The sequence below is a fragment of the Alnus glutinosa genome, chromosome 10 (assembly GCF_958979055.1).
Source record: "Alnus glutinosa chromosome 10, dhAlnGlut1.1, whole genome shotgun sequence".
Lineage (NCBI taxonomy): Eukaryota > Viridiplantae > Streptophyta > Magnoliopsida > Fagales > Betulaceae > Alnus > Alnus glutinosa.
In genome coordinates, this window is record NC_084895.1 from 26848292 (window position 1) to 26874392 (window position 26101).

The window sequence follows — 26101 nt, forward strand, 5'->3', positions numbered from 1 at the left end:
TATCTCAAGCTCGCTTTCTTTCTCTTTCCATTTTGTAGGCATGAATAAAGTGGGCATACTTTTTTGCGCTCCTAGTAGCTGGATTGACTATTGGTAGAATTGCACCGATTCATCAAAATGATCAAGACAACAACATTTGACAAAGTCTTGTATGCTAAATGAAGTCAATATATGTGACCAGATTAGGCTTTTCTAAATAAAACAAAATGTGTTTTGAATTTTTACAAAAAGTGATTAGCAGTTAATAACTGGCTTTTACTAACCGCATAACCACCGGTTGTAGTTAACCGCTAAACAATCTAACAGTTGTGGTTATTTAAAAACGATAATCACCTAAAGCGATTGCGGTTAGGAGGAAATAATCACAACCGCTTGTACAACTCTAAAAGCTAATGAGTGACTTTGGAATGAGAAACTAGTGCAAACCATGAAGATGAATAATGATTCTTTATTGTCACATGTTAATAAACAAAATTGCTTTAAAAAGTTAAACAAGCTTGACTCGAGCTCAACCTTGTTTGTTTTGCAATTTTCTACCGAGTTTGAGCTTAGCTTAAACCCAAAAAATAAAAAAATAAAATTGAGCCAGGAACGTTTTGCTACTACCTACCCATCATTATTTTGTATACACAAGTTCAAGATTTTCATTCAGCCAGGAAATTTATTTGCTTATTGACTGTTTTTCGTAGCGAAAGCAATGAAATTTACACTAATATCATCGGATAGAGACCGTCTTCGTGTGACGGGGTTGTACACAAATCCAGCCATCTCTCGGACCTGTACAAAGCCAACCAAACAGCAAATTAACTTCACTAAAACGTGCGGAGGTTAATTAGTAATATTAATCCATGTAGCAGAAATTCATGAAAAATCATAATGTATTAATTAAATTATTTTACATACACTAATATTGGCACGTTGAAGGATCAGGACTAGTTCCTCGGGAGTGAGAAAACTTGACCACTCATGTGTACCTCTGGGAAGCTGTAAAATAACAAGTTTAATTATCTCTAAGAAGCGTGAATTAATTGAAGGGAAACATATATGAAGACGTCGAGCATTCTAATATATAAATAACTCCATCACTTATTTTTTAAGGTATTAATTAAACACAAGTATATGGAAACAGTTCCACATTAATTACCACATTACTACTAACAATTAATATCATGTAGCAGCCACAGTTGGAAGCAAAGCTTCAGTACGTACTTTCCTGCTATCACATATTCCCTAGAGAGAGGTTGCCTTCTAATTGCTGGTGCAGGTCTCCCTTCTACTCATTCTTATCAAGTTAGCAACAAAAGCTATGTGGGGAATCTAAGCCTATCATGATGCCATCTTGACCCGGCCTGATTTCGCATACATATACTGAATGCTATACATTAGGTAGATTTTTTTCCGGTTAGACCATTTTAAATATGAAACAATTTACGATCTTCCTAGTGCATCCATTATTTCCACACAGAAACGACTGTTATTATTGAATGACTAAGATTTGAAAGAACCATGGTGTAAATTCTTCAATTCTTTTGTTTTTGGTCAGACACTTCAATAGATGTGAATTTCTTTGAAGTAGCAAATTATTTGCTACAATCTTGACTAATCCAACAGTGTAAGAGTTGCTAAAAGGCTAATTAACAAGCTCTATTTGAGGCCATCAAAAAATAAAAATAAAAAAGCTATATTTGAGAGAATTATACCCAACGGAGGAGGTACTCTGCTGCAACAATGGCAGTTGCATATGATCTCATAGAACGGTTAATTGTTGATATCACAGCTGCTCCATCAGGAACGGCTAATGCTGCCAGAGACTTGCAGAATTCAGCAGGATCTGCTACGTGCTCAATTACCTAGAGTAAAATTCCAATTGCAAACATATTGGATATGGGTTCAAAATAGGCAAACACAATTTAGAAACATAATGGATGCAAGTCCAAAACAGTCTAAATACACAGTAGAGAAGCAAGCATGAAGAAAAGCATACTGACAAACAACCCAAAATTTCAGGAATACTAGTAAACCTTCGATAAAGTTCCCATCAACCATCACAAAACACTCCATATTCAATTTCACAGTCGGTTACTTATATTATCTTTTCAAGGAAAATCCAAATTTAAATGATGTGATTTATGCTATTTATCCATTATCTACAGAGGACTTCCACACTGAAGGATGCAATTTCATGCTGAAGAAGCCTTGAATCTTTATGCTTGCTTTCTGCATTGTAATATTGTCTTTTAGCCACTTATCAAAAAAAAAATAGTCTTGTAGTTTTTGGGCTATAAGTGTGCTTCTACTTCTTTTTCAAAAATAAATAATCATGCTACTAGCTTGTGACTTTTATTAAGCTTCAAAGTCAAATTAAAACGCTGTGTATCAGGGGTTAGTCTCATGGGGTATCTTAAAGTGTAGTATATATAGTCTTTCAATAGTCTTTGCAAGGGACTCCAAATACAATTAAAATTACAGATTTCTATTCTGATTTTACTTAACCCCAGAAACTCAAAAATTTGGAGTCCAATTTCAATCCTCTTGTATGGCCAAATAATAACTCAATCCTCTCGCTATTTGTCTACAGTTTTCTATTGCTTTAATGTTTGATCTACCTCTAATATCAGCAAGCCCAATTTAAATAGTCTTTTAAAGTTCTTGTAAGGGGGATTCTTGCCATCAAATTAAAATCTCATATTTGTATGTTTAAATCTCTTGAACCACAGAAACTCATAAATTTTGAGTTCCAACCACAATCGTCTTGTATCCTCCCCCCCCCCCCCCCCCAAAAAAAGAAACCCATGCCTGGGGCTCCCCCAAATGAAAAAAAAAAGAAAAGGGAAAACAGTTTCAACCTCTTAATAGTACTCACATTTTTGTATTGCTTTATTGTTCTTCTGACTTGGAACATCTATTATTGTCTCCTTTGGACAAAAAAAGAGTTACTGCATCAACTGGCTAGCCAGCTAAGGCCTTTTTGCTGTCTTTTGTGCCGGGGTCAGCTGTAGCCAACACAAGCCAAACCATAGAAACTAATAGGTCAACCCCTAAACAAAGTTGATTCAACCATCAACCTAAGTTGATTTCATCACGTTTATGAGGTAGAGGTAAAACTGCGTACATTGTCATCTTGCTACAGTTTCCAATGTTATTAGTCCATAATTTGATGCATTGAAGCTTAGTAGAGCATGATTTTATGCTTCCATTACATAAACTATTTATGACCTTGACTTCACCATTTGAGGCAATCTCCTATGTTTGTTATAAATACATTTGAAAAAACTAAAAATACAAAGTTTTACAACTTCCGTTTCAAAGATTCACAATGTGATAATGATATCAATCAATAGACTTGAGGAGGTGTCTGTGTCCAAGAGAACACCTATCTCCTTAACATGCAAAAATGTACTTCTACTCAACCTTTCATTATTTGAGTCGGTTAGGCACCAACCAATCATTTGGCCTTACCATAACTATAGCAGGGCAGATAAATGATAAAAGTACACCTAATCGCTTACATTCATCCCAATATGCTGCAATATCACCCAAAAAAGGAGAGAGAGAGAGAGAACATACTTCTAGAGCAATCACAGCATCAAATTTTCTTTCTTCCTCTACCAACGTTTCTGCCAATAAAATCAGATTCAGAAAAGCTTGCTACCAGATTTTAGTAACAAGACACGACAAAAAAATGTCAATTATGCTACCTAGTCCTCACATATGGGCCAATTAGTCCCCTTGCAAAGGGATGTGACCATCCACTGTAAAAGATGCAAGAGCGTACATGCAGAGAAGCAATGCCTTTTGAAAGCAAAATAGGAATGAAATGCCAGAAAATATGAACGACAGAGAGGAAATAAACAAGGTTGGCATGTACCGGCTGTTGTGCAACAGTATTCGATAGTTGATGTCACTGGATCCAAATCCTGTACAGAAGGTAATGTTAAAAACTTTCCACATACTCAAGTTTACAAGAACAAACAAATCTAATCTTTTAAACACCAATACTTGTAATTTATTACAATTAAGCTCGGTTACCCACAATTCATTGAAATCAAGTTGGTAAGAACTCCAATGAACCTAATAATTAAACAGGAAATTCGGGAATTATTTCTGCTTGGAAAATTTGCTCCAAGAGAGGTATGTTCCACTAATGCCCCCAATTTGTGATCCTACCTTGAATTTTTTTTTTTTTTTTTTTTTACGAATATTGTAACTAAAATATAAGTAAAGCATGCTATGTAAAGCCCTTCATATATACGGGGCAATTTTTGTAATTTTGATCCCAACAAATCGGTCAAATCACCATTAATTTAAAGTGATATTAGTGGGACCAACACGGTGGTGCTAAACTCCAAATTCCCTTTCCCACGAAATTTCCTTCTACGCGTTTGATTTGGTATGGGCTTGAAATTAGTTCAAATTTACTTTTGCGGACGCAAAGGGGAAATGGGATTAAAGAAAGGCCACTTAATTTCAAGCCCTGCAGAGCGGGGAGACAGAGAGAGAGAGAGATCGCAAGGGAAGCATGCTACTGAAGAAGCTGAATATTGCTGCTGCTCTTGTAGATCATCGTCGGAAAAAGAGAGAAGAAGAGAGAGAGAGAAAGAGAGCATTTCTAGAGAATGGAGGGCTTGTATTGGAGAAGCTGGTTGCCTGTTGTAATGGCAGGCCTATTCCTATCCGTACCTTCTCCTACCAACAGCTTGTCTTGGCAACCAATAACTTTGATCAACGCCTCATTCTACTTCAAGATTCGTGGTATACACTGTACAAGGGTTCTTTTGAAGGCCGAATACTTTCCATTAAGACGTATGATGCTCGCAAGAAGGACTTGGCCCTAATGGATATAGGTAATTCTGCAAAGGCGAGCGCTCACAAAAATATTCTAAAATTGGTAGGATGCTGTCTCGAGACTTCAATTTCGAGTTTAGTGTTTGAATATGCTCAAAATGGAGTCCTTGCCGATCAAATTTATGTCTCTCAACTACAAGGTACGCCCATGTTGTGGCAGAGAAGGTTAAAGATTGCAAGACAGATTGCTCATGCAATTGCGTATCTCCACACTGGCTTCTCCAGACCCATCATCCATAGAAATATAAAACCGTATAATATCTTATTAGACCAGCATGATGTTCCCAAACTCTCAGATTTTTCACTTTCTATTTCAATTCCTGAGGGTGAAACTCACGTGGAAGATGAGGTGTGTGGGACTGGGGGTTTCATATGCCCTAGCTATATTTCGACAAAAAAGATAACAGAGAAAAATGATGTCTATAGCTTCGGTATGGTTCTATTAGGGCTTTTAACTGGACGGTATCCAGTTGAATATCTTCAAGGAGATGAAGATGAATATCAACCTTTGAAAGTATACTTGAGTAAACGTGCCATGAATGAGATTGTGGATCCGGCAATCCTAGCAGAGGAAGGAGGAGCTGGTTTGGAGCAGCAATTGCAAGCTGTGTGGCAACTTGGTCTCACATGCATAGAGGACGATCCAGAGATAAGGCCGACGATGGTGGATGTTACGAAAGAACTCAGGCGGATTGAGAGGTCCATCGCATGAGTCTTTTCTCACTTGATTAGTTGATTTTATGATTGATTTTAAGCCTGTTTCACTTGAAATTTAAGTCTGTGTACCATTGACATCTTCTTTCTGTTTGAGTTTAACTTGAATCTAGTTGATTCCGTTTTTGTAATTTTCGATTATCTCTTATCTTTTTATAAGAAGAAAAACAAAAGTTAATTATGCAGTTGAATTTGATATCATTTTAGTGTTTAGAGCTTCATTTTTGTTTGATGTGTATGTTTTGAAGCCTATTTGTTGTCTTTGTTATAAACTTTCATATTGGGTACATTGGGTAGAATATGATAATGTTTAATGGCATCTATGTTTTCTTTTTTGGGTGCTTAATAAAGGTTTCGGTAATTATTATATAGCATACAATAGGATAGATAAAGATAACTGAAAAAGTTCATTTATGGAAAACCAAGTCCTGATGGTCTTTCTGTGAAGGTGAGCGTGGATGGTGCTCTCTATCTTAGAACAGAGTCTACGCTTCAAAAACTATCAACTGCTCTTGGAAGATGTCCAGCTGTTTTGCCAAAGTGTGATATTATTTTAGCTTTATTTTAATGGTAGTATGCCTTTGAAAAACAACAGAAAATAGTATGGAGTTCAGTAATTGCAATCTTAAGGTTTATAATCTTAAAATACATGGGTTAATGGAGTTTTGGTAACAACAATCCTAATGCGAGCTTCTTATTATACTTATATCTTGCTCAATGGATTTGAGGTGACACAGACTATGAAATGAACAACTTAGCGTTCTTCCTAATTTTGCCATATTATAAGACTTATAGAAAGAATGTAGAAATGAAAAAAAAAAAAAAAAAACACAAGAAGGAAAGTTTGACAAGAACTGTCAAAATTTGGTTATTGGATGCTTTCTGAATTTACTTTCAATAGAGCTGCTAGTAGAGGAGGATTTGCACGTCCAACAATAAACATATTTTCCCTTTTAAGGATTTGAAGCTTTATAAGCATAGTGGTAACCTAGGATTGGTAGGTTCTGCACCATGGACAGGCCAGAATGTGTGCAAAGTTACATTGAGTTAGAAATGAAGTTTGGGTTTGGAGATGTAGTTGAAAGAATTATTATTACCTTTGAATTTAGTATGGTTGGGACGAGTAATTGCTGCATTTTCACATGCAAATTAGGTAGGACTGCTTCAACTTTGTAGTCTTATTTTATATGATTGGTCCGGAGTTCACTATGATGTCTATAGTACTGTGTATTCTATAAGTTAATGCCTTATCAGTAATTACATCAAATGCAATAGCTCCCAAGGCCATGGAGAAATCCACGAATTGGAACTAGCTAGTCTTTGAAACTCTTGATTGCTTTGCGGTTGCCAAGTTCAATGTGTGAAATTCAAGTAAAAGTAGATGATGGGTTTCTATGTCCCAACTATGCTATTAAGGGCATGGAGACTGACGTCTATAGCTTTGGAAAACTTGTATTAGATCTTTTAACTAGACAATGTTCTCAGTATATGTTCCGAACGACTCCAAATCATTGGAACTTAGTACATGGCATAAGAAACAAAGCTATAAATAAAATTGTGGATCCTCTAATCTTGGCAGAGGAAGGAGGAATTGGTGTAGAGCAACAGTTAAATGTTGTGTTGCAGCTTGTTCCCATGTGTATAGATGAGAATTTGGAGTTAAGGCCAAATATGATTGATGTTAGAAAAGAACTCAGGTGGATTGAGAAATCCATCGCAAGAAAATTTTCTCACTTGGTCCATCTAAGTTCCTCTGTCCATCATGGGTCAATTTATATATTTTAATAGTTGATTATATTCTTGATTTTGAGGCTCGTTTAGCTTGAAATCTGATTCTGTATACTCTTGACATCTTCATTCAGTTTGAGTTTAAGTTGAATCCTCTCCCCCCACCCCCTCTTCTGCTTGTTTTTCTTTTTTGCTAATTGTTTGGTGGCCGAGAAAACTAAGGAAACAAAAGTTAATTATGCAGTTGAATTTGATATTATTGCAGTTTTTAGAACTTAATTGATCTTATTATCTTGTGATCTCATCAATTATGTGTGATATGTTTTGAAGCGTATTTGTTGTTTTTGTTCTAAACTTATTACATACTGTGGGAGAATCCACTAGTGCTTATTATCTCTTGTGATCACATCATTTATGTGTAATCGAGGGTGTCGAAAAGATTTGGATTCTATGTTCAGAAGTCACTGATCCAGTGCTTGGTGTTTAAGTTTCATCCAAGATAGTGGTCGTATTTCAGTGTGCGCTCAACATGGAGCTAAACAGCATGCACAATCCTTCAAACACTAGAGTACTATACACATTATCTTTGATTGGCTTCCCAAAAATCAAGACAAGTTATTTTGATGATCATATATCCTAGTCACAATATTAACCTTCTCACTCTCTCCATTCTCCTCCGGTCAATAAAAGAGAAAATAAGACATTTGTCCTCTTTTTACATTGTGGAAACTTTTGAACAACCTCCGTTTGTTTCGGCGTAAAATGTTTTCTGCTGGAAATATTTTAATGGCAGTATTTATCTTTTATTTGAGCAACCATATATAGGACCTATTGAAACTTCTTAGCTTGAAAGTCTCAAGTCAAATAATTCACGTGTAGGGTAAATTAGAATCCACAAATATTTAAGGTGCATAATCTTGTGAAAATGATTACATATTAATATTTATATTGAATAAACTGTTTCTATTGTTGATGAACTGAAGATTATTCTGTCATGCTGCAGAGTATGTTCCTAACTCTCACAGTAACTTGGTTTGTTACAGGATTGTTTATTGACTCATGCAAAAGGCTGAAGATCATGCCGGGCTCTGATGCCAATGGCTTAGGTATGTTTATTTTTATAAATGCACACATGTATACATACATCAGTTATCACCCACAATATTATCATTCAATAGAAATTGAGAGGAACATATATATATATATATACTGGTTCATGATTCTAAAAAATTTATTTACTTCGTGGCAACAAAATAAAATTATTTATTTACCCATAAATAAACATTACCTCCGATCAAATGAATATTTAATCAATTAGACTTGAAAGAATTAGCAATATGAATTTGGAGGATCATAAGCCTTTTTGTCAAATACTAATTAAGTTTGGGATAACTTTATCATTATGCATGCCTTTTATTCGAAGATCAACCTTAAAATAGGAAACTTACACTACTCAGACTTGGAAATAGAAGATAAATTACTATCGGTTCAGACTGTTAGTGGAGATTAAAAGCTCTTTTAAAATTACTATCTACTTGAAATTCTCTTATCTTGATGTGGAATTAAGAGAATTTACTATTGCTTCATATTGCCAGAAACTCTTTAATTACTATTGCTTATTGCCAACTACTTGCCAACTACCAAAAATTCTCTTAAAATTGCCAACTGTTTCTAGTTCTGATATCTTTGCGTGTGTGTGTGTTTTTTTTTTGCAGTGATAAATGATCAAATGGCAATGTAAACAAATAGCTAGCTCTGTATGAGTCAATAATTATGCGTAATGGGCCAGTGTGCTATCATATCAAATGAGCTATTGTATCACGTGTTGTCATAATTTTGTGGGACAAGTGAGAAAATTGGGAGGAGAAAAAAGTGACCTAAAAATGTTGAGTTTGCGTATATTTTTGTTGTGGGAAATGAAAATTTAAGTCAACTAAAGCAAAGTTTTTTACTAAATTTTTGGTTCCGTAGGGCCCTAATAAGAATATTGTTTGGTTACCAAAAAATGGGAATGAAGATTTTTATTTTTATTTTTTTATAAGTGATAAATCATCAACTCTTAATGTAAACAACTACTGTCAAGGTCAATAATATAATTATGCATAATGGGTTAATGTATTATCATATTAAAGGTTAGTAGAGTTCATATTTTTTTTTTAAAAAAAAAAATTTACTATGCCACTTTTCAATGTATTTAAAATGACGAGTAAATCGTCTCTGTTTTGCCAAACTGTTCTCGTCGCGTTTGCGCTCGCCCCATTTCCACAAATAATTGTTTATCTTCATTATCTATGATTTGTGATTTCTACCCTTCAACCAGTGCTTCAAAAGAAAGAGCACTCTATTTTGAGAAAAGTTCTGATCTGTCATTCTCTAATTGCCTTTATTATATTCTTCATCTCAACTCCTTTTAGTAGTTGGACAGCCACCGAAATTCATAAGAGCGTGACTCAACATTATTGACACTGCCAACTCGATTGAATGAAGCTTTCTCAATAATTTGTATCCATTATTGTACTGCTGTCTGCTGTACGTGTCTTTTTACCCTCAATGTAAAATTCAATGCACCTGTTTCTATTTCTGATATATGTTGTAAACAAACAAACAGTTGAGTCAGTATAACAGGAGTGATGAACTTTGTTAAAAGAAATTCATTATTTTTAGGGGAAAATGTAAATTTGCTCATGGAGTTTCACTTAAGTTGTAAATAACTCATTGGGGTAAAAAAAGTGACTCCAATCACTATGGTCCCAAAATCCCCTTTCTCCTCCCTTTCGCTTTGGGAATTTTTTTTAATGATTAGAAAATATAATTGATGTGATATAAAGTTAAAATAATTTATATGAAAAAGTGAAAAAAAAAAAAATTTGTATTGTAGTGAGTTTTTTATTTAAAAAGTAATAAAAAAAAGTGTTGATGTGATATAAAAAGTAAAAAAAAAAAAATTAAGAATATTTTGAAATAAATGTTTTTTTTAGAAGAAGTGAAAAGAAGAGGAAATGAGATTTCAAACAGGCCTATGTGATAAGCAAAATTTACAAATATGTCCCTATACCCTTTTGTCGAAAATTTTGATGAAGATCATAGATTGCCCCATCAATACCAATCATATTAATGTGAAAAATATATATATTAAAACATGATATATCAAGCAGTCTATGTCATTTTAGTCCATTGTAATAGCTATGCTACTCCATTTTGATCATTGTTAAAGGTTAGTTACGAGAGCATCTTCAGCAATAACAGTCAAAGTAATTGTTGAAAAAGTACTCCTCTTTATTTTAGCTACTACTATTTTTATATTCTCTCTAACAGATTCTCTATTCTGGTATTTATTTGCATTTAAATATTATTTTTTGCGAGAAAAAATGTGAAAGAAATAGGGAGAGAGAGAAAGAGAAAGAAGGAAAGGGAGATAAAATAATAAAAAACTCTTTGTAATGTGAATGGTAAATAGGCAGAAGAGCTTATTTACTATTCACACTAGAATGAAAAAAATATATTTTGCTTATTCTATTGTAGACGAAAAATGGCTCATAATAGTCAAATTTAACTATTATGAACCATTTACCTCTTCTGTTGGAAATGTTCGGACTTGTATTAGTACTGTCTCATATTCCATCACTGTCAATAGACAACAAATAGGGAGTATTGTTCCATTCAGAGGAATAAGGCAATAGGACCCCTTATCTCTTTATCTTTTTTATCATTTTTGTTGAGACTTTGAATTTGCTCATTCACAATGTGGATTGCACATGAGTTTTATTAGGTGTTCTAATTTCCAAAAAAAAATCTAACGTGGAATCAATTCTTTTTTTTTTGCTAATGATAGCTTACTATTTTGCAAGGCAAACTCTTTGGAATGATGCAGGTTGACTAGCTTGCTGGATATTTATGAAAAGGCTTAAGAAAAAAAATGCCGATCTTTTTCAGTAGGAGTACCGATCAGGAGGTTAGGAAGCAAATTCTTGAGATTTCTGGTATTCAAGCTACGCACACATATGACAAGTACTTGGGGTTATCGGCACTGATTGGCAAGTCCACAATCGAGTTTGGAATTAGTTGAATGATTTGGAGAAAATTCGGTAACCCAAATCCCAAAAACCAAAAATTTGTTTCTTTTCATTTCTCATATTTTTCTCACAAACCCAGCAACCAAACAGCTAAAAACCTATAACGGCCAGGAAAAAGAAGGGAAAGTTACCGGCATTGCCACAGCCGACCATGAGGACCCGAGAGGAGGTGGGGATGTACTTGCGAACGAAAGGGCGTAGAGCAGTGTAGCGCTGGTACCAGTCGAAAGAGCCTTCCTCCTGGATGTACCGCGCGTTCCAGTACTGAGCGTCGCCATAGTTGTACGAGTTGCAGCTCGACGTGTCCCTGTACATAGTTGTTGCTTTTGGCTTTGGAAAGCTAATGCTGTACGTGATATATACGGGGCAATTTTTGTAATTTTGATCCCAACAAATCATTCAAATCACCTTTAATTTAAAGTGATATTACTGGGACCAACACGGTGGTGCTAAACTCCAAATTCCCTTTTCTACGAAATTTCCTTCTACTTTGGTGGACAAGACTCAAGAGAGAGAGCATTTGTTTTTAATTGTTAGTGAGACTGAATTTCCTCGTTTTTAACAGGTTAACGCGTTGATGAGGCCAGGAAGGCTCCGCTTACTTTCCACGAAATCAACCCTAATTTACTTTTGCGGACGCAAAGGGGAAATGGGATTAAAGTAAGGCCACTTAATTTCAAGCCCTGCAGAGCGAGGAGACAGAGAGAGATCGAAAGGGAAGCATGCTTCTACTGAAGAAGCTGAATATTGCTGCTGCTCTTGTAGATCGTCGCCGGGGAAAAAGAGAGAAGAAGAGAGAGAGAGAGAGAGAGAGAGAGAGAGAGAGAGAGAGAGAGAACATTTCAAGCCTTGCAGAGCGGGGAGACAGAGAGAGAGAGAGAGATCGAATGGGAAGCATGCTACTGAAGAAGCTGAAGATTGCTGCTGCTCTTGTAGATCCTGGCCGGAAAATGAGAGAAGAAGAGAGAGAGAGAAAGAGAGCATTTCTAGAAAATGGAGGGCTTGTATTGGAGAAGCTGGTTGCCTGTTGTAATGGCAGGCCTATTCCCATCCGTACCTTCTCCTACCAACAGCTTGTCTTGGCAACCAATAACTTTGATGAACGCCTCATTCTATTTAAAGATGGGTGGCATACACTGTGTAAGGGTTCTTTTGAAGGCCGAATACTTTCCATTAAGACGTATAGATATGATGCTCGTTATAAGCGCAAGCTGGACGAGGCCCTAATGGATATAGGTATTTCTGCAAAGGCGAGCGCTCACAAAAATATTCTAAAATTGGTAGGATGCTGTCTCGATACTTCAATTCCGAGTTTAGTGTTTGAATATGCTCAAAATGGAGTCCTTGCCGATCAAATTTATATCTCTAAACGACAAGGTACGCCCATGTTGTGGCAAAGCAGGTTAAAGATTGCAAGACAGATTGCTCATGCAATTGCGTATCTCCACACTGGCTTCTCCAGACCCATCATCCATAGAGATATAAAACCGCGAAATATCTTATTAGACCAGCATGATGTTCCCAAACTCTCAAGTTTTTCACTTTGTATTTCAATTCCCGAGGGTGAAACTCACGTGGAAGGGGACTATGGGTTTCTTATGCCCTAGCTATTTTAGTACAAATAAGATAACAGAGAAAACTGATGTCTATAGCTTCGGTATAGTTCTATTAGAGATTTTAACTGGACAGCAGTCGGTTGATACTAATCGAGGAAATGACGATCATATGTTAGTAGATCACGTAAGAAACCATGCTCTAAATGAGATTGTGGATCCTGCAATCCTAGAAGAGGAAGGAGGAGTTGGTTTGGAGCAGCAATTGCAAGCTATGTGGCAGCTTGCTCTCACATGCATAGAGTACGATCCAGAGATAAGGCCGACGATGGTGGATGTTACGAAAGAACTCAGGCGGATTGAGAGGTCCATCGCATGATTCTTTTCTCACTTGATTAGTTGATTTTATAATTGATTTTAAGCCTGTTTCACTTGAAATTTAAGTCTGTGTACCATTGACATCTTCATTCTGTCTGAGTTTAACTTGAATCTAGTTGATTCCGTTTTTGTAATTTCAATTTACTCTTATCTTTTTAAAAGAAGAAAAACAAAAGACCTATTGAAACTTGTTAGCTTGAAAGTCTCAAGTCAAATAATTCACGTGTAGGGTAAATTAGAATCCACAAATATTTAAGGTGCATAATCTTGTGAAAATGATTACATATTAATATTTATATTGAATAAACTGTTTCTATAGTTGATGAACTGAAGTTATTCTGTCATGCTGCAGAGTATGTTCCTAACTCTCACAGTAACTTGGTTTGTTACAGGATTGTTCATTGACTCATGCAAAAGGCTGAAGATCATGCCGGGCTCTGATGCCAATGGCTTAGGTATGTTTATTTTTATGAATGCACACATGTATACATACATCAGTTATCACCCACAATATTATCATGCGAATTGTTGGTTTGGACGATGGCGAGTCACATGTATACATATATCAGTTAAACAGGGTGCCTTCTGTGCAAAGTTAAATTGAGTTAGAAATAAAGCTTTAGGATTGGAGGTGTAGTTGCAAGAGTCATATTCAGTGATTACATTTTGAAATTGCAATTGGTGGCTATGTTTTCTACTTCTGAACTTTGTACTTTCTGTTTTTTCCACAGCTCATCATAGGAACTTTGTACTTTCTTTGAAACTCTTGATTGCTTTGTGGTCGTAAAGTTCAATAATTGAAATTCAAGCGGGTGCCAGAAGAGGAAGAAGCTTTTAAAGGTGATTGAACAAAATGACAAGATGGTTCAGGGCTGGACGATACGTCTTGTTCTGATGCACATTCTGTTGTAGGAGTTCATAGTCCTAGTAAAATCCTTGTTGTTTAAGGTGTTTTGCGTTTGATTAAAGACCACTTGGATACTATTCTTCTGCTGTTTTTATTGACTTTTGGATAGCCTATGTTCTTAAGTAATTTTTACAACGAGCTGATCTTTGTTTGAATGTCCTACCTAGCAAGATTCCTCATTAATCTGAAATTTACAAATATAACAATTGGGTTTTTTTTTTATTTATTTATTTTTGTGTGTGGATGAATGGAAGCTTTATAAAACCAAACACAAACTACAATCACACCAGAGAAATCTAGTTCAAACTATTCCATGGGCAAAGAGAAAGCCCAAAACAGCTCACTCAAAAGCCCTTACAACTAAGACTAAATGCAGAAGACAATCTGCAGCATCAACATACAGCCTGACTAGTAAACTAGAACAGAATCTACAAACAAGTGAAAGTCAACAAGACTTCAAACTCAACAAAACACGAGAACCAACTATCCACAGAACTTATAATCAAAATAAAAATAAGAGAAAAAGAAAAAGAAAAGAAGACAAAAAAAGGGTTGCTCACACTTTCTCTTCTCACTATCGTATCTCAAGCTCGCTTTCTTTCTCTTTCCATTTTGTAGGCATGCATAAAGTGGGCATACTTTTTTGCGCTCCTAGTAGCTGGATTGACTATCAGTAGAATTGCACCGATTCATCAAAATGATCAAGACAACAACATTTGACAAAGTCTTGTATGCTAAATGAAGTCAATATATGCTGCTCATATTTTGACCAGATAGGTTTTTCTAAAAAAAACACAAAATGTGTTTTGAATTTTTATGAAAAGTGATTAGCAGTTAATAACCGGCCTTTACTAACCGCATAACCACCAGTTGTAGTTAACCGCTAAACAATCTAACAGTTGTGGTTATTTAAAAACGATAATCACCTAAAGCGATTGCGGTTAGGGGAGAATAATCACAACCGTTTGTACAACCCTAAAAGCTAATGAGTGACTTTGGAATGAGAAACTAACTCGTGCAAACTATAAAGATGAATAATGATTCTTTATTTTCACATGTCAATAAACAAAATTGCTTTAAAAAGTTAAACAAGCTTGACTCGAGCTCGAACTTGTTTGTTTTGCAATTTTCTACCAAGTTCGAGCCTAGCTTAAACCCAAAAAATAAAAAAATAAAATTGGGCCAGGAACGTTTTGCTACTACCTACCCATCATTATTTTGTACACACAAGTTCAAGATTTTCATTCAGCCAGGAAATTTGTTTGCTTATTGACTGTTTTTCGTAGCGAAAGCAATGAAATTTACACTAATATCATAGGATAGAGACCATCTTCGTGTGACGGGGTTGTACACAAATCCGGCCATCTCTCGGACCTGTACAAAGCCAACCAAACAGCAAACAAGCTTCACTAAAACGTGCGGAGGTTAATTAGTAATATTAATCCATGTAGCAGAAATTCATGAAAAATCATAATGTATTAATTAAATTATTTTACATACACTAATATTGGCACGTTGAAGGATCAGGACTAGTTCCTCGGGAGTGAGAAAACTTGACCACTCATGTGTACCTCTGGGAAGCTGTAAAATAACAAGTTTATTATCTCTAAGAAGTGTGAATTAATTGGAGGGAAACATGAGGATGTCGAGCATTCTAATATAAATAACTCCATCACTTATTTTTTAAGGTATTAATTAAACACAAGTATATGGAAACAGTTCCCCATTACCACATTACTACTAACAATTAATATGATGTAGTAGCCACAGTTGGAAGCAAAGCTTCAGTACCTACTTTCCTGCTATCACGTATTCCCTAGAGAGAGGTTGCCTTCTAATTTCTGGTGCAGGTCTCCCTTCTACTCATTTTCTTATCAAGTTAGCAACAAAAGCTATGTGGGGAATCTAAGCCTATCATGATGCCATCTTGACATATTCTGAATGCTACATTAGGTAGATTTTTTTTTTTTTTTTTTCCTGTTAGACCATTTTAAATATGAAACAATTTACGATCTTCCTAGTGCATCCATTATTTCCACACAGAAACGACTGTTATTATTGAATGACTAAGACTTGAAAGAACCATGGTGTACATTCTTCAATTCTTTTGTTTTTGGTCAGACACTTCAATAGATGTGAATTTCTTTGAAGTAGCAAATTATTTGCTACAATCTTGACTAATCCAACAGTGTAAGAGTTGCTAAAAGGCTAATTAACAAGCTCTATTTGAGGCCATCAAAAAAATAAAAATAAAAAAGCTATATTTGAGAGAATTATACCCAACGGAGGAGGTACTCTGCTGCAACAATGGCAGTTGCATATGATCTCATAGAACGGTTAATTGTTGATATCACAGCTGCTCCATCAGGAACAGCTAATGCTGCCAGAGACTTGCAGAATTCAGCAGGATCTGCTACGTGCTCAATTACCTTGAGTAAAATTCCAATTGCAAACATATTGGATATGGGTTCAAAATAGGCAAACTCAATTTAGAAACATATTGGATGCAAGTCCAAAACAGTCTAGATACACAGTAGAGAAGCAAGCATGAAGAAAAGCATACTGACAAACAACCCAAAATTTCAGGAATACTAGTAAACCTTCGATAAAGTTCCCATCAACCATCACAAAATACTTCTTCATATTCAATTTCACAGTCGGTTACTTATATTATCTTTTCAAGGAAAATCCAAATTTAAATGATGTGATTTATGCTATTTATCCGGTATCTACAGAGGACTTCCACACTGAAGGATGCAATTTCATGCTGAATCTTTATGCTTGCTTTCTGCTTTGTAATATTGTCTTTTAGCCACTTATCAGAAAAAAAAAAAAAAAAAAAAAATCTTTTAGTTTTTGGGCTATAAGTGTGCTTCTACTTCTTTTTCAAAAATAAATAATCATGCTACTAGCTTTTGACTTTTATTAAGCTTCAAAGTCAAATTAAAACGCTGTGTGTATCAGGGGTTAGTCTCATGGGGTACCTTAAAGTGTAGTATATATAGTCTTTGCAAGGGACTCCAAATACAATTAAAATTACAGATTTCTATTCTGATTTTACCTAACCCCAGAAACTCAAAAATTTCTAGTCCAATTTCAATCCTCTTGTATGGCCAAATAATAACTCAATTCTCTCGCTATTTGTCTACAGTTTTCTATTGCTTTAATGTTTGATCTACCTCTAATATCATCAAGCCCAATATAGATAGTCTTTTAAAGTTCTTGTAAGGGGGATTCTTGCCATCAAATTAAAATCTCATATTTGTATGTTTAAATCTCTTGAACCACAGAAACTCATAAATTTTGAGTTCCAACCTCAAACGTCTTGTATCCTCCCCACCCCCCCTAAAAAAAAGAAACCCATGCCCGGGGCTCCCCCAAATGAAAAAGAAAGGGAAACAGTTTCAACCTCTTAATAGGATTCACATTTTTGTATTGCTTTATTGTTCTTCTGACTTGGAACATCTATTATTGTCTCCTTTGGACAAAAAAAGAGTTACTGCATCAACTGGCTAGCCAGCTAAGGCCTTTTTGCTGTCTTTTGTGCAGGGGTCAGCTGCAGCCAACACAAGCCAAACCATAGAAACTAATAGGTCAACCCCTAAACAAAGTTGATTCAACCATCAACCTAAGTTGATTTCATCACGTTTATGAGGTAGAGGTAAAACTGCGTACACTGTCATCTTGCTACAGTTTCCAATGTTATTAGTCCATTATTTGATGCATTGAAGCTTAGTAGAGCATGATTTTATGCTTCCATTACATAAACTATTTATGACCTTGACTTCATCATTTGAGGCAATCTACTATGTTTGTTATAAATACATTTGAAAAAACTAAAAATACAAAGTTTTACACCTTCCGTTTCAAAGATTCACAATGTGATAATGATATCAATCAATAGATTTGAGGAGGTGTCTGTGTCCAAGAGAACACCTATCTCCTTAACATGCAAAAATGTACTTCTACTCAACCTTTCATTATTTGAGTCGGTTAGGCACCAACCAATCATTTGGCCTTACCATAACAATAACAGGGCAGATAAATGATAAAAGTACACCTAATCGCTTACATTCATCCCAGTATGCTGCAATATCACCCAAAAAAGGAGAGAGAGAGAGAGAGAGAACATACTTCTAGAGCAATCACAGCATCAAATTTTCTTTCTTCCTCTACCAACGTTTCTGCCAATAAAATCAGATTCAGAAAAGCTTGCTACCAGATTTTAGTAACAAGACACAACAAAAAAATGTCAATTATGCTACCTAGTCCTCACATATGGGCCAATTAGTCCCCTTGCAAAGGGATGTGACCATCCACTGAAAAGATGCAAGAGCTTACATGCAGAGAAGCAATGCATTTTGAAAGCAAAATAGGAATGGAATACCAGAAAATATGAACGACAGAGAGGAAATAAACAAGGTTGGCATGTACCGGCTGTTGTGCAACGGTATTCGATAGTTGATGTCACTGGATCCAAATCCTGTACTGAAGGTAATGTTAAAAACTTTCCACATACTCAAGTTTACAAGAACAAACAAATATAATCTTTTAAACACCAAAACTAGTAATTTATTACAATTATGCTTGGAGACGCACAATTCATTTAAATCAAGTTGGTAAGAACTCCAATGAACCTAATAATTAAACAGGAAATTCGGGAATTATTGCCAATAGCCATTTGCAGCGAGAAATGATTGTTGTACAACTTTTTTAAAAAAAATAAATAAATAAACCATTGAATATGTAGAACTCACATGCATGAAAATATATCCAATGGTTGGTTTGAAAAAAATTTGTACAACAATTATTTCTCATTTGCAGCCCAAGAATTAATCAGAAAATTATTAGAAATAGTACAAGAAAACTTAATCTTAACTTCTTCTACTCCGATAAATTCAAGAATATACCCGGAGAAAAAAGAAATGGAGAGAGAGAGAGAGAGAGAGAGAGAGAAGCAACCATCAGATAGTTCAGAATGTTATTGAATAATCATTCAAGATATTTATGATATTCGAAAATAATTCATACACCTTTTATAATACAAAACAAATTTGACAATATGCTTCAAGAAAATATAGGTTCAGCTTCTAAGATGATATGCTGACCCCAAATAGTTGGGATTATGGTTAAATTGAGTTGTAATTGCTAAGATTATATGCAGGACGCCTTCGGCCCACTTAAGTACAAAACCATACGGTGAATCGTGAAGGGCAGCTGCAAAAATTTGAAAACCATGTTTACATATTATCAAGTGATTGCATTATCGTGCATATTATGAGTATGAGACAAAGCAGTGCAGCAACAATCTCAGAGGAGAAAAATGTTAGAATAAACCCAATGATAACTAGATCCAGTAACCAAGATGTACTATAACCAGAGCTGGCTACTCTGGAGGCTCTTCAAAAGTGTTACAATTGGGCTAATTACATAAAATCTAACTCCATTACACATTTACTAAAGAACTAACTGCTCCAATGGAAAGTTTATACTGTGAAGATGCACAATTTCTCTCTGATCCCTCTCTACCTGAGCAAATATGGAATAGTGTGAAGGCATCAGTAATTTGTTACTTTTCAAATCCGAGTCCACTTACGGACACAAAAATCAGCCAATCTTTGGCCATGTTGATGGAAGAGTGCAAAAAAAAAAAAAAAAACAAAACAAAACAAAAAATAAATAAATAAGAAGAAGAAAGAAAGAAAGTCCAAAACAAATCTGAACCAATTCTTAACAACAAAAAATGCTAAAGAGCTCTCTCCCAGAAAGAAAATATTGGCATCTGGTGACCCTTTACTTTTCAAATTCATCTCTACATATGGATACTATTATGGGATGTTTGGGTGTGCGACTTTTTTGAAAAATTGCGAATATTGATAGAATTTGTTTTCGAAATTATGTTTGGATGGTTTGACTTCCTGAAACAAAATTAGAAAAAGTTGGATAAAATCTTATTTGTTTTTGAAAAATTGCGAATACCAATAGAATGACTGTGTTTAGATAGACTGTGTTTTTAAAATATTGCGAGTACCAATGGTTTGACCGCCCAGAAAGACTATGTTTAGATATCATAGTACAAATCATAGAATGATCATACCGCATGTAGACGTGCAATCTTGATATTTTTGTCCACAGCGTCAACTCCTGTTACAGTAGCTCCCATTCGAGCTAATGGCTGAACAAGCAAAAGAAAAGAGTAAATACGAGGAAAATATCACGTAACTTAAAAAAAAAAAAAAAACAAACAAACAGCTGAATTCTATGACCAGTATACACAAACTTATGTGATGTAAGGAAGCATAATATTGCATTAACTACTACAGTTATATCATTTTCTTTTCTTTTTGGTAAGTAAGAAATTTCATTAAAAAAGCGTAAGGCGCCCCTAAGTACACAGGTAGCATACAGGAACACCCTAGCTAGCCCATAAAGAGAAACCAAAAAATACTCACAAAAAATACCCAAAAGCCGACGGAGAAGCATTGATCTAGCATCACAGAGGACGGCCTGAGAAAGAAGAGAAGAGGAAGGGAGGAAGGAAGAGGGGAAGAGAAAAATTGAGAAAGAAGAGAAGAGAAAGGGAGGAGGGAAGAGGGGAAGAAACAAAGCTCTTCCCTCCTCCCCTGGAACAGCCGCAGAAGGCGGAGAGAGAGAGAGATAGAGGCGGGAGATTTTGAAAGAAGGGTTAGAGAGCTTCTCTCTCTAAAATGTACAAGGTGCGAATAGTTTGTTTGGGCTTTTACTACAGTTATATCCTTATAATGTTAGCACACAATTCTATTTGCATTCTAATTGTTGGCATACACTTTAATAAGCATTTGATTCCTTTTCACGTGACTTCCCTAGTGCACATGTATAGTGCATCACAGTCTTGTAATTAAATGCTAGTTTTTTGTGCCATTGTAAACATCACATTATTATTCTGTGCATGAAGGTGCCAGACATTGGGCTGTCAAGTAACATTAAGAACCATATAAATGCAACCAAAATGACGATGCTAAAGTGAATGAGTGCTAAAAAATAAATAAATAAATTAAGAAAAGAAAGAAAGATAGATAGGGAACAACTGCATTGGCCAGAGACTAAAGTGATGCCAATTAAGGACAAGAGGGGAAGTGGTAAAAAATGGTTCATCATCTACAGTTGGAGATTGGTGAATGCACCAATATGGTAATTTGACAAGGAATACATGCAAACAGGACAAGAGAATGTTGAAAAGAACACACAATGAGAGGTGATGAAAGCCATGATGGCATATGATTTGAAGGGCAACATGACCCTGGGTATCGAGTGCATAGAAGGGAAACATTCTTCTAACCGATTTTCAGTACTAGGTATTTTGGAGCTTTCTTATATCAAGTTGAGTAAAAAATGCAACACGGGACCTAAACTTTGACTACTAATACACACACACACACAAGAAAATGTAGGATTATTATTATTTGAGGGGGGGGGGGTGTAAGTATGAATTGTAGGAATAGAAAGCAATATACAACAAATTTTAAGTCCTCGATAAAAGGTCATGTAACTAAATAGTCCCTACCAATAACAAATTTTGAGATGGTACTTGCAGCTAAAAATGATCTCCAACCAAAATAGACTTAAGAAATTGAAATATTTGTAGTATATAACAAACAATATACCTCCGAGAGAATTCCACCTCCACAACCAACATCAACTATTTTTAGTCCTTCAAAAGGCCTAGCGCTGTTAGGATCCTTTCTGAAATGAGGAAAACTAATCAGAATCTATAGATTGCAAGAGAGGATATTTTTGTGTTTCTTTTTTTTTTTTTGGTGTGTGTGTTGGGGGGGGGGGGGGGGGGGTGGGGGGTGGGTTTGGTTGTTTGGTCAAGTAAAAAATAACTGTCATTCCATAACATATATGCAAAACAAAAAATGGAAGATGTAAAGGACAAAATATGTCACAAAACCCCTGACACACATATAAGTACTACTAATTCCAGAATATAAAACACCAAAGAACAAAACCTTTTACCATATACTACAGTCAAAGTTGAATATAAATTCTCTAACTAGTTGTCAACCCATTTCTTAGGGTACAATCAAACTCAGGACGTTGTTTACAATTTGAGTACTTCATGCTATACGACACTATAGTGTGATAGTAATGGAGAAGATCTTAGTTAACAGGCTTAGGATGGTAATGGAGAAGATCATCTCCAAGTCGCAGAGTGCCTTCATAAGAGGTAGGCATATCCTTGATTTGGTTCTTATTGCCAATAAATGTCTTGATAGTAGGCTGTTATATATTGTCCGAACAAGGATCACATAATATATTTATCCAAATATAGGAATATAGTAAAAGATTTAGACATGAAAAAAAAAAAAAAGTATTGAAAATCCTCCCCCTAGCAACCCATGAATAATTACAAGAAGGTAGCCCATGGGAAAAGAAGAGGCAAAAAAGAATAAAAGAACAGAAAGACACTATGAAGAGAGAAACAGGAAGAGCTGATTGAATCAATGCAGCCTCTTGAAATTTTCACTAAGTAGATCATAAATTACCTAAAGAGCCTACAACACATGTTCTCTACAAATTTAACAGCCTTTACTCTTTCTACCAGATAAAATTGACTCCTACGTCAGCTACTAATTGACAGCGTAATCAAATTGCATGTCCAAAGTGAAAATGCTACTTCATAGGCATTGACAAGACAAGTAGGTGATGAATCTAAGGCAGCAGATAATAAGCCAAAGAGGAGATCCTACTGAACTAAACCAATACACAGATGCATACATATATTTATATATAAGAACTAAGACACTTCAATGATCCACGACACAATATCTCAACATTTGACGCTTCCAAGTATATATAACAATAATAATAATGAAAAGAAGAAAGAGTGAAGAAAGCAGGCAAAAATTTACCTGAAATGTCGACAAAGAGTGGAGCGAATGAAAGCAAGTCTTGTAGGATTCATAACATGCAATGGTTTAAATGGACCTTCAGAATCCCACCTAATCATAACAATGCATCAAATGCTTCTCTATATACATACTAGTCAAGCTCCAAAGTTCTAAATTTCTTTCAATTTCCCACCATATCTCTCACCAGCCAAACAGACAATAACACGAAAATGAAATTGAAAATAAATTAATAAGTTTAAAAGCTGACCAGGTTTCGGCAATGGAGGCGAATTTAGCGAGTTCGAGCTCTTTCAAAGACGACGTAGACGGAGACGGAGTTCCCATTCCGGTGTCGTTTATGGTGTCATTGCGGGACTGAGGCGTCTCTGGCAGTGAGGCAGAAGAAGCATCCGAGAAGGGCCTAAGGTTGAGGAGCGCTCGCGTGGCTCGTGTAGGGTTTGGGAACGGAGGAGAGCGAATGCGGTTGTTAGAGGAATATATGGCTCGGAGATGGCTATGGCTCAGGAGCTTGGAAGCCATGGCTGAGACGAGCGAAGACGGAGAGAATGGGATAGGAGAGTCGAGTGCTGCTGCCCAAGGCCTGATCTGTGGCCCCGCTGCCTGTTAAAAAAAATCTGCTTTCTTTGTGTTTAAGTGTTAGTTAGCAAAATAAAACAGAATCTAAGAAAGTTTTTAATATTCATAATGTTTTTGTTAAGTTATTTGCTTCAGGGCCTTTCAACATTTCTCCAATTAGAAGATTGTTGTAGTTTGCATAAACGGTTTACAAAAGAAAGATGATCCAAAAATACCCACAAACCACATCCCTCTCAGCCATTTCGTCAAACACTTTGCGCCCACAACCCAAAAGCCCGCATTTCACACGCATATCAATCATGGTATTGCCATCATACAAATCAGAAGCAAACCCACCAATCAAAATCGTCTGCGCATGAATCTTCAATGCCTTGTTACAAGAAAAGAACCTAGAAGGCTAGAAGAGACTTGCGCCAAAGCAAGGGTTTACGTGGCAGTGGAAGACGGGGGTTAACAAAAAAACTCCACTGGGCTGTCCAAGTGGCTTGGGCCGTGATTACAGAGTGAAGGGACTTGGGCCTGGGTGCAACGTGCAGCAACTCTCTTTTAGCAGTTTATATTTTAGGTAAAAATAAACCGCACCTTGCTTAAAAGGGTGGGCAGGTCGTATGTTTATTAGTAATATGGGCTGGATTTTAATATAGGTTATTAGTAGTGATGGGCTTTGGTCATTCCAATTGATAGAGTTTTTAGATTAGAGCTATGTCTATATAAGGCCTATAGTCTAATAGTAAAGATTATCGAATCTCAAATGTGCTTTGGAGATTGTCTTTCACGAATGTGGCTGAATTAATATAATTTTTCATTCCGATTTACAATGTTCTTCATTGTTCTTTCCATCTTATTCATTAGTTCTCCATTTTCATTTCTATTTCATTTACAATTTTAAAGATCAAACCCTATAAATCTTAAACAGTGAATAAACCTGTTATACAAACCCACTAAGAGCATCAACATAACGTACCAAATCAGACTATCTCTGGTGAGCAAGGGCGTCAAACACTGCGAGTACGTAGCCATTTTCGACGCTAATTTCCAGCTTGAACCTAATTATCTCCGGCGAACCATCACCTTCTTGGTCCACAACCTCCAATTTGCCCTGGTTCAAGGACCAATTTTTGACCTTCGCTGAGACCTCCTCGACCTTCTTCTTTGTCAGACTCAAAATTTAGCGGACCGAACCTGTTTTCCGACTTCTCCTTTGTCAAACCCAAGTCAAGATCTATCAAACCTCGACGACCGACTTCTCCTTTACTTCTAGATTCAACCCGTTCCCCGGGTTTTCTTGGATGATTCCCGACGCAAAACACAAAAGACAATTAGGAAAGAGGGACAGGATGACCCATTGCATTGCTATTGACATTGATTTGATGGCAATAGCAATGCAGGTTGTGGAAAGTACAAAGTTCGATCACTACTCATTGTTCTAGGTCATAATATTGTCTGCAAAAACAATTGTACATTCAATGGGCCGTCTAAACGTGCTTTCATAGTTTCATTTCCCAAATAACAAATAATAGCACAATAACTTCCAAGTTCAAGAAAAATCCATATCAATAATATATGGTACTCATATTGAAAAATATACTTAAGGAAATAGGACGTTAATGATAACAAAAAGCATCATGACAATATTTTCCTCGAAGAAGAGATATATATACATAAAACTAGACAGAATCTTGAAAGTGACAAATAGAAATAGCAGTAAAAAAATAAATAAGGGTTAATTATTATTTAGACTTTTGAACTGCCATTCTGTTATTGTTTAATCCCTTCTACGAGTCTTAACCGTTACGTTGGATGGAAAATCAAATTTGAAAATATTTCGAAAACATCCTTATTTTAACCATTAAAAAAATCAAAATTAATCATTTATTTATTAATTAGTAGAAAAAGACAGGGTAATGTTAGTTTTGCAAAATAAGGGTATTTTCAAAATATTTTGGTCAAATTTAATTTTCCATCCGACAAAAAGATTAAGACGGAAGGGGCTAAATTCAAACAAATTAGTCTTTTGAAGGGCTAAATTGGTACTTTATAAAAAATAATTGTTAGTTGAAAAAGACTAAATTATATTTAACCCAAAAAAATAACCATTTTTTCAAGGACCCTCCTTACCGTGTTACGGCAGGTTTGACAATGGGAATGGAAAGTGGCGACGAAAGCTAGTTGGGGTTGAGATCGTATAAGGATGAAGGTCTAAAGTTCCAGAACCTGTCCTAATTCCGTATGTTTATTTTATTAAACTTTAATTTCATTTACCAATATGCCCAGGCATTAAACTTTATTAAACTGAAATTCAATATCTCCCATGCATTCACTTATTCATACAAATTATTATTATTATTATTATTATTTTTTTACACGTCTACAGTAGAAGGGAAATTCGAATTAGTGACTTTAACTTCATGAAGTATAGTTTCCGGCCGATTA

General features: G+C 35.6%; 2 protein-coding genes and 1 pseudogene across 5 annotated transcripts; 2 read left to right on the top strand and 1 right to left on the bottom strand.

Annotated features, from left to right (window-relative positions):
* Positions 1–430: 430 nt before the first annotated feature.
* Positions 431–24101, bottom strand: LOC133879948 (ubiquinone biosynthesis O-methyltransferase, mitochondrial). 3 transcript variants are annotated; one of them, XR_009902164.1, is made up of 10 exons: positions 23340–24101; positions 23093–23182; positions 21842–21920; positions 20296–20373; positions 3869–3917; positions 3568–3617; positions 1701–1850; positions 904–984; positions 581–777; positions 431–497 (listed from the first exon to the last, which is right to left on the bottom strand). XR_009902164.1 is itself a non-coding variant. In XM_062318776.1 (9 exons), exons 1-9 carry the CDS (start codon positions 23609–23611, stop codon positions 670–672), a joined length of 957 nt encoding a protein of 318 aa, XP_062174760.1. In that variant the 5' UTR covers positions 23612–24101; the 3' UTR covers positions 431–669. The 3 variants fall into 3 exon arrangements, 2 of the variants coding, with proteins under 2 accessions (XP_062174760.1, XP_062174759.1); XM_062318776.1 differs by having other exon boundaries at positions 431–777; XM_062318775.1 differs by lacking the exons at positions 431–497; positions 581–777; positions 904–984; ... (1 more) ...; positions 3568–3617; positions 3869–3917 and adding exons at positions 15310–15572; positions 15699–15779; positions 16478–16627; positions 18333–18382; positions 18633–18681 and having other exon boundaries at positions 23340–24092.
* Positions 4419–14334, top strand: LOC133879947 (non-functional pseudokinase ZED1-like). Of its 2 annotated transcripts, none has more exons than XM_062318773.1 (3): positions 4419–5544; positions 13684–13746; positions 14023–14334. In XM_062318773.1, the coding sequence occupies exons 1-2, from the start codon at positions 4520–4522 to the stop codon at positions 13694–13696; spliced, it is 1038 nt and encodes a 345-aa protein (XP_062174757.1). In that variant the 5' UTR covers positions 4419–4519; the 3' UTR covers positions 13697–13746; positions 14023–14334. The 2 variants fall into 2 exon arrangements, with proteins under 2 accessions (XP_062174757.1, XP_062174758.1); XM_062318774.1 differs by lacking the exons at positions 13684–13746; positions 14023–14334 and adding exons at positions 8331–8393; positions 9003–9203.
* Positions 11363–13425, top strand: LOC133879945 (non-functional pseudokinase ZED1-like; annotated as a pseudogene).
* Positions 24102–26101: the final 2000 nt, after the last annotated feature.